The sequence below is a fragment of the Neoarius graeffei genome, chromosome 2 (assembly GCF_027579695.1).
Source record: "Neoarius graeffei isolate fNeoGra1 chromosome 2, fNeoGra1.pri, whole genome shotgun sequence".
In the NCBI taxonomy this organism is placed as follows: Eukaryota; Metazoa; Chordata; class Actinopteri; order Siluriformes; family Ariidae; genus Neoarius; species Neoarius graeffei.
In genome coordinates this window covers 33,318,570-33,333,813 of record NC_083570.1, presented here as the reverse complement: position 1 = coordinate 33,333,813, position 15,244 = coordinate 33,318,570, and the positions used below count along the sequence as shown (strand labels likewise).

The 15,244-nt window shown below is 39.3% G+C and overlaps 1 protein-coding gene across 1 annotated transcript in view; it reads left to right on the top strand.

The window, feature by feature from the left end:
- Positions 1–3,365, top strand: part of mpv17 (mitochondrial inner membrane protein MPV17) — a 46,483-nt gene extending 43,118 nt beyond the window's left edge. Inside the window, exons 7-8 of the mRNA XM_060907451.1 lie at positions 3,074–3,126; positions 3,287–3,365. Coding sequence (XP_060763434.1) covers positions 3,074–3,126; positions 3,287–3,356 — 123 coding nt within the window. The 3' untranslated portion in view covers positions 3,357–3,365. The remainder of the gene's footprint in view (positions 1–3,073; positions 3,127–3,286) is intronic.
- Positions 3,366–15,244: the final 11,879 nt, after the last annotated feature.

Sequence of the window (15,244 nt, the reverse complement as noted above, 5' to 3'; positions counted from 1 at the left end):
TGTATAAATGAATATACTTTTCAGAAGTTGGACATTTTCTGTATTGTAAATCCTTTTTTTTATTGATCTTAGGGAATATTCTAATAATTTGAGATACTGGATTTCTGATTTTCATGAGCTATAAGCCATAATTATCAAAATTAAAACAAAAAAGCTTTAAATATTTCACTTTACATGTAATGAATATAGAATATATGAAAGTTTACCTTTTTGAATGAAATTATGAAAAAAAAAAGGACCTTTTTCATGGTATTCTAATTTTTTGAGATGCACTAGTATGTTATTTACCAGCTGGGAGGTCCGTATCGTGAAATGCTGTGACCGAGGTCTTGAAAGTACTGACCAAGGCCGAGGACCAACCTTAAGCTGGTAAATAATATATTTACATGGGTGCAAGTTTTCCGGCATTTGCTGGAAGCTCCAGTTTTTTCGGTTCTGAAAAAGTCGTTTTTCCAAATCGTGCAAGTCCGTTGAGATTTTCAGGGGGGGGATATAGGGGTGGCCCTCTCTCTCTCACTCTCAGCGTATTACTGGGTTACCGCGGTACAGTCTCTGCACGAGACAAATCTTTTCATCTCGTCTTCGCCACAAACCTCATTCAATTTATACGCCGCTCACCGACGAGCAGTCCTGACTAGCCCGTTGTTTCACGGTGTTATACATGTGTGATGTGTTTCACGCATGTAGCACGTTGTTCGACCAAATCAACACAGCTATTCCCATGAGTCGCTGTTTCTTTTGGTGCAAGTTAGAACGGTGCTTTTGATTGGCTCACTGTTAACTGCCGTCCAATGAAACTTCAGCTTTTATTTCACTTCCCTCCCTTGCGACAGATCCAAGTGCTTTGCCTCTGGTTGCTGATCAAAATATGTCAAAATGAAGTTTTTATCGGAAGGCTCCAATACAAAAGAATTAGAAACGATGTCTAGAAATAAATGGAGATGGGAATGGTTAAGCGAGTGTGACAAAAACGGTGACAAATGGGGAATATGGCTGAGAAAACCGGACGTCCCGGGAGTTGCGTATTGTGACTGCTGTTCAAAGACTATCAAGTACTGCTTCAGCGGGAAGAAGGGACTTAAAAGTCACGCCGATGAGACTAATCACTTTTCTGATTTTTGTGCTATGTAGTAATAAGTGAATTCAAAACATTTATTGGCGATTTAAATTGTCATCTGATATTGTGTGATGTGCAAATGCAATGTGCTTTCTTCTAGAATTGAAATTATTCATCACAAGTATCTGCTTTTATAAACTTTTTTTTCTTTTTTTTTTTTTTACATTTGATTACCTTTCAATTATTAAAGTAAGGTAGGTCTTGAAATTTTGTTAGCTTTTTTTATCAGCTTTTCTAATGTGGTTCTTAGGTTGAAAACTCATTTGTAGTCAGTAATGGATTATAAAATAGATATTTTTGTATATGGAAAAAGCTGAATCTTATTTGCTAAAATCCAGGAGTTTCTGAGGACATCAAGACTTGTGGCCCCTTATTTTAACTCAAGCTGTGTATATATATTGTAAAAAAGGTATCACAGCAAAAGCATATTAAAAATGGTTGTTTCAACATTTAAATTAGTAGTTGCTAGATGTTTTGAAATATCAAGCTTTGTACTTGAAATATTATTTCAGATGAATTGATGAAATGTATTAAACATTTGATGTGAATATGCAAATCATATAACTATTAATATTATAAATGTTTGCATGAGATTGCATGAGAGACAACTATTTTAACTTGTAATTTAAATGTTTTTTTTCAAGCCCTAAGGGGGGGGCTTACCCCCCTTTGTAAACCCCCCACCCCACCCCCGCATGGCTGCGCCATGCACGTCTGACTTTGTCAGACTTTTCAGGTTTTTGAAAATGTTATACTTGCACCCATGTATTTATTTTTTTCTTTACCAAATTCTAACCGAAAACGAGAGCGCCCGAAAGGGAAAACCGAGCCGAGCTGCCATTTTGAATCCTCATTCACGGCTGTAATGCAAATTGCTTTCTCGGTATGCAAGTGCACTTCCATGGCAGGAAAAAAACTACATTTTGCTGCCTATGTAGTCCCCTATTTATACAAATAGGAGTCATTCAGGATTCAGCCATGTTTTTGCTCGGTGTTAGCAAATTACAGTTTTTAGCTTTCTCCTGAAATGTTTTATTTTATTTCTTTTTCCTCAGGGTAGTAAAACTCGCTTTCGCTGTGAAGACTGTTATCACTATCCATGCTGTAAAATTAATGCTATTTTCCTGAGAAATGCTGGCAAAAATTTACAAGATTTTTGATAATCTTATAAATAAATCTTATTAAAAAAAAGATAAATGTTGACAAAAAATGCTGCTATGTTTGTTGCGAACGAGCGAGTCGCCAGAAGTCCATAACCGGGGTCTGTAACTGGGGTCCGTACCGTAGGATACGGACCCGCTTGCCAGCCAATCAGAGCGCAGGATTTGGACCGCGAAAAAAATAGTTTTAATTTTTTTCATAACCACCTGGGCATTTTCAGGCATACAAATTTTGAGGGATGCAAATAGCATATTTTTCTTTTTTTTTTTTTCCAAATAAACTTCCATTAAAGGTTAAATTTTTCTCATATTTTCAGTGTGAAGCCAAGCAAGTTAAGCACAAGTTTTTCATAGCCTTCTTTTTAACCCATCTTTAACGGAGGTGGCAATAATAGACCTGCCAGTATAAAGGTCTCTCAATCAAACCTTTACAAAACCTAAAATATTTTGTGTATGAAGAACTCTTGGTAACGAACACTAACTCTCAGTACTGTTTGATTAAATTTCCAGGTTACCTGTATGATGGATATGATGCACTTTTATTAACTGAAGTTCACTTTATTTACTGAAGTTGTAAGCATTTGAGTAAACCTTTAACTCTGCAGTCTAATATTGTTCATTTATACTTAAATGCTCTCAACAGGGTAAAAAAAAAAGTCTGCTGAAATTTTTGCTATTGGTTCAGATTTTTTCAAATTGTGTACCTCATATCTGTTCATGCAAATCAGTTCCATTGTATTCAAAGTAATTTCAATATTCTTTGTTTTATTTAATTTATTTTTACCACTTTTATCAGTTGTGGCCTACTGTTCAGATTGCCAATTTTTATTTCATCCCCCTTCACCACAGGTAAAATGATCTTTTACCCCACACTTTCAGATCAGTTGAATAATTTTGAAATTTACATCCCTGAAGTAGTTTCTGCCTTAAAACCTGAATGCATTTTTTTTTAAGCAACATAATTATTGCAGTCTCAAATCTCACACATTAAAAATGTCATTGTTTGCAGATTGGCTGTTGTGCAGATTGTTGCTGTGGCCTGGAATTCATACCTCTCATGGAAAGCCAATAAAATGTAGAGAAATCCATTGTTGCCCCACTCATAATTTTGTGGAAATGTACAAGTGAGACAAACTAACTTAATTCCTAAAGTTCATGAAGAAAGTGTAAAAGGAAAATACAACCAAGTTGTGACTGATATACAAACCCTATTTCCAGAAAAGTTGGGATATTTTTGAAAATGCAATAAAAACAATCTGTGATTTAATTGATGTGAATCTTTATTTAACTGATAAAAGTTCAAAGAAAAGATTAATAGTTTTACTGACCAAGTTAATTGTATTTTGTAAATTTGAATGAAGTTAGAATTTGAAGCCTGCAACACAAAGTTGGGACAGAGACCAAATAAGTCTGAAATGGGTATTCAAGTAACACCATTTTGGAAGATTCCACAATAAGCAGGTTAATTAGTAACAGATGAGGGCATCATGATTATAAAAGGAGCATGCACCAAAGGCTGAGTCTTTGCAAGAAAAGATGGGATGTGGCCTTTGTGCCAAAATTTGTGAGAATTGTTCAGTTCAAAAAGAGCATTTCTCAACACAAGATTGGAGAGAATTTAGGTCTTTCAAAATCTACTGTATGTAATATTATCAGAGTTGGAAAAACTGGATTGACAAAGTAAAAGTCCTGCTTAGGTTTTCCTTCTGCCTGTGCTCTCAACACAGGTGATTTCACCAATTAGCTCATCAACCTGGCTTAGGGGATGTGGTAATTAGGATCAGCTGGTTCATTGAATTGGCTGGAGCAAAAATGTGGCAGGGTTTTTACTTTCTGCACCCGGGTTTTTCCACCTCTGAATATTATGAAAAGATTCAGGGAATTCTGAGATCTCTGTGCGTAAAGGGTAAGGTCAGAAACCACTGTTGAATGTGCATGACCTTTGAGCCCTCAGTTGGCACTGCCTGAGAAACCGTCATGCTAATGTGACAAATATAGCCACATGGGCTCAGGAGTACTTTGGAAAACCACGGTCACTTAACATAGTCTGCTGCTGCATCCAGAAATGCAACCTGAAACTGTATTACACAAGGAGGAAGCCGTTCATCAATTCAAGATTTTTCTGGCCCCAAATTCCTCTCAGATGGACCAAAAGTGGAAAAGTATGCTGTGGTCAGATGAGTCCATATTTCAGCTTGGTTTTGGGAAAACCAGATGTCAAGTTCTCAGTGCCAAAGGTTTATCACGTTTATCAGAGAAAGGTGCAAAAGCCAGCATCTGTGATTGTATGGGGGGCATCAGTGTCCATGACCATGGATGAGTTGCATGTGTGTGAAGGTACCAGTGACGCAGAGGCATATTTTGCCATCAAGGTGACATCTCTTCCCGGAAGTCCATGCTTATTTCTGCAGGATAATGCCAAGCCTCATTTTGCATGGGCTAAAACAGCATGGCTTCATAGACGTGTGCGCGCGCGCTTGATTGGCCTGCTTCCAGTCTGCCTCCTATTGAGAATATATGGTGCATCATGAAGAGGAGAATCGGACAACGGCGACCACAGACTGTTGAGCAGCTGAAGTCTTGTATCAAGCAAGAATGGACAAAAATTCCAGTTGCAAAACGACAATTGGTATCCTCAAATCCCATATGATTAAATTGTTATTAAAAGGGAAGGTGAGGTAGCACAATGGTAGTAATGCCTGTGGTCCCAACTTTTTTTGTGTTGCAGGCATCAAATTCTAACTTCATTTATATTTACAAAATACAATTAAATTGGTCAGTAAAACCTATAAAAATCTTTTCTTTGTACTTTTGCCAGTTAAAGTTTCACATGAATTAACAGATTTTTTTTTGTGTGTTTGCTTTTATTGCATTTTGGAAAATATTCCTTTTCTGGAAAAGTGGATTGTAAATGCAGTATTTTTGCATTATACTTGGGAATACAGTCAGTCAGTCTCGGTCATTGCTGTTCTAATCAGTTACCATTTTAAATAGTTTATATTTGCCAAAAATTATATTTCAATTGTATATGTCCTTCTCATCCGTCAACGAAATCTCCTGTCATCATACACGTCCTTGAAGGATATTTGCAATCAAGTCTTCCTGCTGTTTCACTTGTTTCACCTGTTTTACCAAGGTTTCTGCCTATTTGAGTTTTGCAGCATTTTGTGAATTGTCCCCTCTCGAGGACTTAGTAAGGCAGTTAGGCACCTCTATGAACTGTGAATTTAAGGATTTTTACGGGTTATGTAGGCAGTTGAAGTTTAAAAAAAAAAAAATTCTGGCTGGTTTTTTTTTTTGTTTCCAGGAGAGAGCTATCAAATTTTCAAAAGGCGTGTGTTTTGTTTCAAAAGAACTTTGAACTTATTTGAACTTCCAGAATGTGAGTAAAAATGTATGAAAATTTAAATCCTTAATTGGGTGTTTGTGTTTGGAGAATAATGCATCATAATTTTCAGATGGTTAAGTATGAAGTGTGTTAGAACAGACTTCATGGAAGTCCACCTCCAGTTTTCCTGTACCATGGAACACTGAACAAGAAGTTCTCATGTCCTTGTACATCGTCTGAGTTTATATTGTATATAATAAAGGCGGCACAGAGGTGTAGTGGTTAGCGCTGTCGCCTCACAGCAAGAAGGTCCGGGTTCGAGCCCCGTGGCCGGCGAGGCCCTTTCTGTGCGGAGTTTGCATGTTCTCCCCGTGTCCGCGTGGGTTTCCTCCGGGAGCTCCGGTTTCCCCCACAGTCCAAAGACATGCAGGTTAGGTTAACTGGTGAATCTAAGGGCCCGTTTACACGAGGACGCTGTCAGGTAAAAACGACTAAATATTTTATCAGAAGTGCCTTTCGTTTACACGAGGACGGCGTTTCCGAGGCTGAAAAACGGATAAAATTGAAAACGCCTTCCAAAGTGTTATTAAACGGGGGCCGTTTTTAAACTTATTAGTTTAAAAACGGCCCCCGTTGCGTATCCGTCTGAACTACCCAATACGCAAAACTCCGCTCGGATCTGCTCACGTCGGGTACGCGTTTACGTCATACATGTGTCATATACTGCACATGCCAGCCCGGGAAGTAAGAAAGTAAGTAAAAAAGTAAGAGCATGTCTGATTACATCGATCTAACGGACCTTCAAGCTGCTCTGTGTTTTAATGCAGTAGATGTGTTTTCCTGCTCACCCGCCCGGCTGGAGCTCCTCAGTTTGGTGTCGCCAAGTTACACACACACACGCACGCGCGCACACGCGCCGCCTATTCAAGCCGCTTGTGAAACCATAAACCCGAGACTGAAAACAAAACTAGCAGCCGAACGGATTTATTTTGCTGAGATGGACACTGCCTTTTCTCTTCTTCACCGAAATAAGAGTGAGTGTTACTTAATAAAGGCAGATTAAAAGAGTTTCGGTTTGCTCCTGCTCCTCCCTCGAGCACTACAGTAGCCTACCTCAGCCGGACCGGTGTTCTGTAAAGTTATCCTAGCAAGTTCTCATACAGACCGTTTTATTATTCAAAACAAGTCATTACAAATTATTTGACTCGGCCAAAGACTTGACCAATACGCACAAAACATAAAAATCGGCAAATGCGTGAAATTCTCACCGATTTTCTATCAGCCCAGCTGATCGGTGGGACAAAACTACTGTTGAATTTTCCTACCGTCCTGGATTTCGCGCATGCGTAGTAGGCTTGGTAGGATAACTTGACAGAACAGCGGCGCAGATGTGCAGATCAGACAAGACGGAAGACGTTGCGCATGCGTGCAGACATAGCGGAGACATTTATGCGTCACCGTATAGACGCAGATTTCCTCCTTGAAAACGGTCGTGTAGACGCGGAAAAAAGTGAGAACAAAAACGGACTTTTGCGTTTGTTTTATACCGTCCCCGTGTAAAGTGGGCCTAAATTGACTGTAGGTGTGAATGTGAGTGTGAATGGTTGTCTGTGTCTATATGTCAGCCCTGTGATGACCTGGCGACTTGTCCAGGGTGTACCCCGCCTTTCACCTGTAGTCAGCTGGGATAGGCTCCAGCTTGCCTGCGACCCTGTAGAAGGATAAAGCGGCTAGAGATAATGAGATAATAGTTAAGGTCATTGTCTTTGCTGATTTGACCCCCCTGAACTGTCATATTTGTTATAATAATGCTAATTCTTAAACCAGTTCCCTTAATTGATTTGGATAAGCTTATAATGATTTATAAGCTTATTTAAATCAATTAAGGGAACTGATGGCCTGAAAGCACTTGATTTAAAAAAAATTAGAGTACAGTTAACTTATAAAGATTTGAGTTAACTTATTCTTTGTTATATTTAGTTGAATCCATAAGTTCAAAGAACTAATTAAGCTCATTCTAAAATGCTCTTTATGAAAAAAAGTTTAAGTCAAAAATAAGACCACTTGCACATTCTCAGTAACTGTTTTATCGTAAGGGCTATATAGCTTAGCCACTATGCCTACTGCCATACACGCATGCGAAACTCCACGCAGAAAGCTGCTTGATGCCAGGAGCCAACTCTGGAACTGTGAGGTTGCACTATGATCCACTACACTACCATGGTGCCAAAATAAAACAGCCGCTTAATAAATTTGTCTTAAATGTGTCTTATTTGATTTGGATGTGCTGTGGTTACACATTTGAAAAAAGGTTTAGTCTGGGTTTAAAATAAGATTACATGAGTAATTAAAAACTTGATTAATTGTAATTCAACTTTATTTGCATTGTACTTTTAACAATTGACATTTAACATAAAGCAGCTTTGCAGAAATACAGATATAAAATTTGAATTTAAATGGATTTCTAATGAGCAAGCCAGAGCTGGTGCCAGCAAAGGAAAAACTCCCTAAGGCAACAAGAGGAAGAAACCTTGAGAGAAACTGGATTTGGAAGGAACCCATCCTCATCTGGCTGACAGCAGAGTGTGAGATTATAAATTGTTACTCTTGTATAACTATATACTATCAAGTCAAGTAGTGCCAAGTGTGTTAAAGGGACCTTCAGAATGAGCACCATTAGAGTTTCTTGTATCAAAATGAAGATATCAACCACTCAATGATGGAGATTGAGTGTAAGCTGTTCTTAGCAAATGCTTTCTTTAGGCTATCCAAGAAAGGCCATCCACAGCCATTTGGGGGGGTGCTGCCATGCACAGTAAACCCATGGTGATCTGTAGGCTATCCATCTGGGGGCATTTTTAGCAGCAATGCTTGATTTTCAGGTGAATGAGACTCCAAAGCATAAGTTGGGCCAGAGGGCAGAAGGAGTTGGGACCGTTAATATCTCAGGAGTAACCTGTAGTTCAACAGAGGGAGGAGGAGGAAAAGAGAAATAGCGCACATTCCATTTTTTTCTCAATTGATTACACACTATTCTTGTACTCTGGCACACAATTTTCAAAATCCCAAACACAGTAATCTTTTGCGCAAGATAGTCTCAAAACATGACACATTTACTGCACTTAACTCTCATTGCAAACTGTTTAAGCACTTTTCGCAAAACACTTGGCACATTTCTCAGGTCCTACACACAAATGTTATCAATCTCCCAGGCCTTTTTTTCCGAAGCACGAACATATATTTTGCAAATACTCTTTAATCAGTGACAAAACTGTGACCTCAACAGGGCGAACAGTACCTAGCTTAATACTTTTTGTTCATTGATTGATTGCTTTATTCTGAACAGTAAAGAAGATATTAAAAAAAAAGAAAAATGCAATAATCAAAACATTGTCATAAACAAACAGAATAGCGTAGCCACAAGGCAGTAACATAATGTTCAGAAAGGATTAGGAAGAAATAAATAACTTATCAAATCCTAACCCTCTATACCACCGCTAATCAAACGTCACTTTCCGCTAAAATAAACTATATATGCAAAAGAAAACAAAAGCAACAAACAAAAAACATACCAAGACATACCAACATGGTATAATATTGACCAGATCATATCATATATATACAGATACTTATGCATATATACACACATACAGTACATATATATACACACACCTATAACTACACATCCATACGTGCACAGACACCCATAATATAATTATGCATATATATTATATACAATTATGCATATGCTTATATATGCACGTACATACTCATATTTTATATATATATATATACTAGTGCATCTCAAAAAATTAGAATATTGTGAAAAAGTTAAATATTTTCCATCAGTTATTTAAGAAAGTGAAAATGTTATATATTATAGACTCATTACACATAAACTAAAATGTTTCAAGCATTTTTCTATTTTAATCAGTATGACATACAGTACAAAAACATAAAAAAAAAATCTCAAAATATTAGAATATTTAATTTCGAGTTTGAGTAAAACAGTATGAACACAGTGTATCTCTCGGTCTAGTTCAGTACACACAACCACAATCGTGGGGAAGACTGCTGACTTGACTGTTGTCCAGAAGATGATCACTGATGCCCTCCACAAGGAGGGTAAGCCACAAAAGGTCATTGCTGAAAAGGGTGGCTGGAAAAGGTGCACAAGCAACAGGGATGGCCGCAGTCTTGAGAGGATTGTCAAGAAAAGTTGATTCAAGAACTTGGGAGAGCTTCACAAGGAATGGACTGAAGCTGGTGTCAGTGTATCAAGACCCATCACAAACAGACATCTTCAAGAAAGGTGATACAACTTTCGCATTCCTAATATCAAGCTACTCCTGAGCCAGAGACAATGTCAGAAGTGTCTTATCTGGGCTAAGGAGAGAAAGAAATGGACTGTTGCTCAGTGGTTCAAAGTCCTCTTTTCAGATGAAAGTACATTTTGCATTTAATTTGGAAATCACGGTTCTAGAGTCTGGAGGAAGAGTGGAGAGGCACAGAATCCAAGGTGTTTGAAGCCCGGTGTGAAGTTTCCACAGTCTGTGATGATTTGGGGTGCCATGTCATCTGCTGGTGTTGGTCCACTGTATTTTATCAAGTCCAAAGTCAACACAGCCATCTACCAGGAGATTTTAGAGCACTTCATGCTTCCATCTGCTGACGAGCTTTTTGGAGATGCTGATTTCCTTTTCCAGCAGGACTTGGCACCTACCCACAGTGCCAGAACTACTACCAAATTGTTTGCTGACCATTATATTACTGTGTTTGATTGGCCAGCCAACTTGCCTGACCTGAACCCCAAAAAGAATCTATGGGGTATTGTCAAGAGGAAGATGAGAAACACCCGACCCAAAAATACAGATACGCTGAAGGCCACTATCAAAGCAACCTGGGCTTCAATAACACCTCAGCAGTGCCACAGGCTGATCACCTCCATGCCACACCGCATTGATACAGCAATTCATGGTAAAGGAGCCCCAACCAAGTATTGAGTGTATAAATGAATATACTTTTCAGAAGTTGGACATTTCTGTATTGTAAATCCTTTTTTTGGTTGATCTTAGGGAATATTCTAATAATTTGAGATACTGGATTTCTGATTTTCTCATAAGCCATAATCATCAAAATTAAAACAAAAAAGGCTTTAAATATTTCACCTTACATGTAATGAATATAGAATATATGAAAGTTTACCTTTTTGAATTAAATTATGAAAAAAATGAACTTTTTCATGGTATTCTAATTTTTTTCATAATTTTAATTCAAAAAGGTAAACTTTCATATATTCTATATTCATTACATGTAAAGCCTTTTTTATTTTAATTTAAAATATTTAAAGCCTTTTTTGTTTTAATTTTGATGATTATGGCTTATAGCTCATGAAAATCAGAAATCCAGTATCTCAAATTATTAGAATATTCCCTAAGATTAATCAAAAAAAGGATTTACAATACAGAAATGTCCAACTTCTGAAAAGTATATTCATTTATACACTCAATACTTGGTTGGGGCTCCTTTACCATGAATTGCTGTATCAATGTGGTGTGGCATGGAGGTGATCAGCCTGTGGCACTGCTGAGGTGTTATTGAAGCCCAGGTTGCTTTGATAGTGGCCTTCAGCGTATCTGTATTTTTGGGTCGGGTGTTTCTCATCTTCCTCTTGACAATACCCCATAGATTCTGTATGGGGTTCAGGTCAGGCAAGTTGGCTGGCCAATCAAACACAGTAGTATCATGGTCAGCAAACCATTTGGTAGTAGTTTTGGCACTGTGGGTAGGTGCTAAGTCCTACTGGAAAAGGAAATCAGCATCTCCAAAAAGCTCGTCAGCAGATGGAAGCATGAAGTGCTCTAAAATCTCCTGGTAGATGGCTGTGTTGACTTTGGACTTGATAAAATACAGTGGACCAACACCAGCAGATGACATGGCACCCCAAATCATCACAGACTGTGGAAACTTCACACTGGGCTTCAAACACGTTGGATTCTGTGCCTCTCCACTCTTCCTCCAGACTCTAGAACTGTGATTTCCAAATTAAATGCAAAATGTACTTTCATCTGAAAGAGGACTTTGGACCACTGAGCAACAGTCCATTTCTTTCTCTCCTTAGCCCAGATAAGACACTTCTGACATTATCTCTGGCTCAGGAGTAGCTTGATATTAGGAATGCGAAAGTTGTATCCCCTTTCTTGAAGATGTCTGTTTGTGATGCGTCTTGATACACTGACACCAGCCTCAGTCCACTCCTTGTGAAGCTCTCCCAAGTTCTTGAATCAACTTTTCTTGACAATCCTCTCAAGACTGCGGCCATCACTGTTGCTTGTGCACTTTTTCCAGCCACCCTTTTCAGCAATGACCTTTTGTGGCTTACCCTCCTTGTGGAGGGCATCAGTGATCATCTTCTGGACAACAGCCAAGTCAGCAGTCTTCCCCATGATTGTGGTTGTGTGTCCTGAACTAGACTGAGTGATACACTGTGTTCATACTGTTTTACTCAAACTCAAAATTAAATATTCTAATATTTTGAGAGAGGGTTTTTTTTTATATGTTTTTGTACTGTATGCCATACTGATTAAAATTAAAATAGAAAAATGCTTGAAACATTTTAGTTTGTGTAATAAGTCTATAATATATAACTTTCACTTTCTTAAATAACTGATGGAAAATATTGAACTTTTTCACAATATTCTAATTTTCTGAGATGCACTAGTATACACACACATATATATATGGCGGCACGGTGGTGTAGTGGTTAGTGCTGTCGCCTCACAATAAGAAGGTCCGGGTTCAAGCCCCGTGGCCGGCGAGGGCCTTTCTGTGCGGAGTTTGCATGTTCTCCCCGTGTCCGCGTGGGTTTCCTCCGGGTGCTCCGGTTTCCCCCACAGTCCAAAGACATGCAGGTTAGGTTAACTGGTGACTCTAAATTGACCGTAGGTGTGAATGGTGGTCTGTGTCTATGTGTCAGCCCTGTGATGACCTGGCGACTTGTCCAGGGTGTACCCTGCCTTTCGCCCATAGTCAGCTGGGATAGGCTCCAGCTTGCCTGCGACCCTGTAGAAGGATAAAGCGGCTAGAGATAATGAGATGAGATATATATATATATATATATATATATATACAATACTCTCATGATGATATAAATATATATTTCTCCATACGTACCCATATATATACACTTATATTATCAATAGAATGTTATTGTAATTCCTCCTCCCTATACCTCATAAAGATCTGTTCCTTATACCTTTTTTTGAACTGGTTTATAGTTGTACATTTCATGAGCTCTGCATTCAAACTGTTTCATAGCTTTACTCCACAAATAGAAATACTGAACATTTTTAACGTTGTCCTAGCACTGCAAATTTAAAATTTCAATTTCCCCCTAAAATTATAGCCCTCCTCTCTATCGGAGAACATTGTTTGGATATTCCTTGGTACTTTATAATACCTTACTTTGTCCATTATTAAGGCAGTTTTATATTCTATAATATCCCTGAATTTTAAACATTTTTAATGTAAGAATAGTGAATTAGCATGATCTCGGTAACCAGCACTATGAATTATTCTTATAGTTCTTTTTTAGAAGTATAGTTATTGCATGAAGTGAACATTTATACATATTTCCCCACACCACTGAGCACTAATTTAAGTACGGTAAAACCAGAGAACAGTAAAGAATGCGGAGTGAATTATAGTCCAGGACGTGCTTAGCTATACTCAACACAGATATGCTTCTTGATAGTTTAATTAGTATGTATTTTATATGTGATTTCCAAGTAATTCTATCATCTATTATTACCCCAAGAAATGTATTATTAGAAACTCTTTCAATATCAACACCATATACCTGTAGTACATTTATTGCCTTATTTATTTTATAATTATTAAATAACATGATTTTTGTTTTAGACAGATTTAATGATAATTTATTTCAGTCAAACCAACTTTTTAACCTGCATAATTCTGAAGAGATTGTTTTCTAACTTGTGTTTTGTTCTGGAACAAATTTACATATTTGTCATCTGCAAATAATACCATCTTAAATTTCTTTGATACATTGCACATATCATTTATAAAAAAGAATGAACAGTTTAGGACCCAATACTGACCCCTGGGGGACACCACAATCAATATTCAAACGAGTTGACACAGAGTCACCCAACTTCACAAATTGTGTCCTGTTGCTCAAATAACTTATCCAATTTAATACAACTCCCCTTATCCCATATTGTTCCATCTTATTAATTAATATATCATGATTAATAGTATCAAAAGCTTTTTGAAGATCAATAAATATCCCAGTGACATTTTTTTAAATCATCTATAGAGTTACTGATTTCTTCAATTGATTCCATTAGTGCCATCTCTGTTGATCTATTTGCTCTAAATCCATATTTTACTGAGTAGTTTGTATTTTTCCCAGCCGCCATTTGTTGGGATATTTATTGATCTTATTTTTTCCCCCTCCTAGAACTGCCACCTTATTGTGGTGGAGGGGTTTGTGTGCTTGAATGATCCTAGGAGCTATGTTGTCGGGGGCATTATGCCCCTGTTAGGGTTTCCCAAGGCAGACAGGTCCTAGGTGACAGGCCAGACCAAGAGCAGTTCACCAAAACCCCTATGGAGAAAAAATCAAGGACCGTGACGTCGCCCGGTATGACGCAGCCGGGGCCCCACCCTGGAGCCAGGCCCGGGGTTGGGGCTCGTATGCGAGCGCTTGGTGGCCGGGCCTTTGCCCATGGGGCCCAGCCGGGCTCAGCCCGAAGAGGTGACGTGGGTCTGACCTCCTGTGGGTTCACCACCCACAGAGGTAGCAGTAGGGGATTGGTGCAGTGTGGATTGGGTGGCAGTCGAAGGCAGGGGCCTCGACGACCTGATCCCCGGACACAGCGGCTGGCTGTTGGGACATGGAATGTCACTTCGCTGTGGGGGGAAAGAGCCTGAGCTTGTGCGGGAGGTTGAGAGGTACCGGCTAGAGATAGTCGGGCTCACCTCCACGCACAGCTTGGGCTCTGGAACCCAGCTCCTCGAGAGGGGCTGGACTCTCCACTTCTCTGGAGTTGCCTGTGGTGAGTGGCGGCAGGCTGGTGTGGGCTTGCTTATAGCTCCCCAGCTCAGCCGCCATGTGTTGGAGTTTACCCCAGTGAACAAGAGGGTCGCCTCTCTGCGCCTTCGGATTGGGGAGAGGGCTCTTGCTGTTGTTTGTGCCTACGGGCCAAATAGCAGTATAGAGTATCCGGCCTTCTTGGAGTCCCTGGGAGAGGTACTGAAGGGTGCTCAGACTGGGGACTCCATTGTGCTACTGGGGGACTTCAGTGCTCATGTGGGCGACGACAGTGACACCTGGAGGGGCGTGGTTGGGAGGAACAGCCTCCCCGATCTGAACCCGAGTGGTGTTTTGTTTTTGGACTTCTGTGCTAGTCATGGTTTGTCCATAACGAACACCATGTTCGAGCATAGGGGTGTCCATAAGTGCACGTGGCACCAGGACACCTTAGGTCAGAGGTTGATGATCGACTTTGTAGTCGTTTCATCTGATCTCCGGCCCTATGTCTTGGACACTTGGGTGAAGAGAGGGGCTGAGCTATCAACTGATCACCACCTGGTGGTGAGTTGGATCCGCTGGCG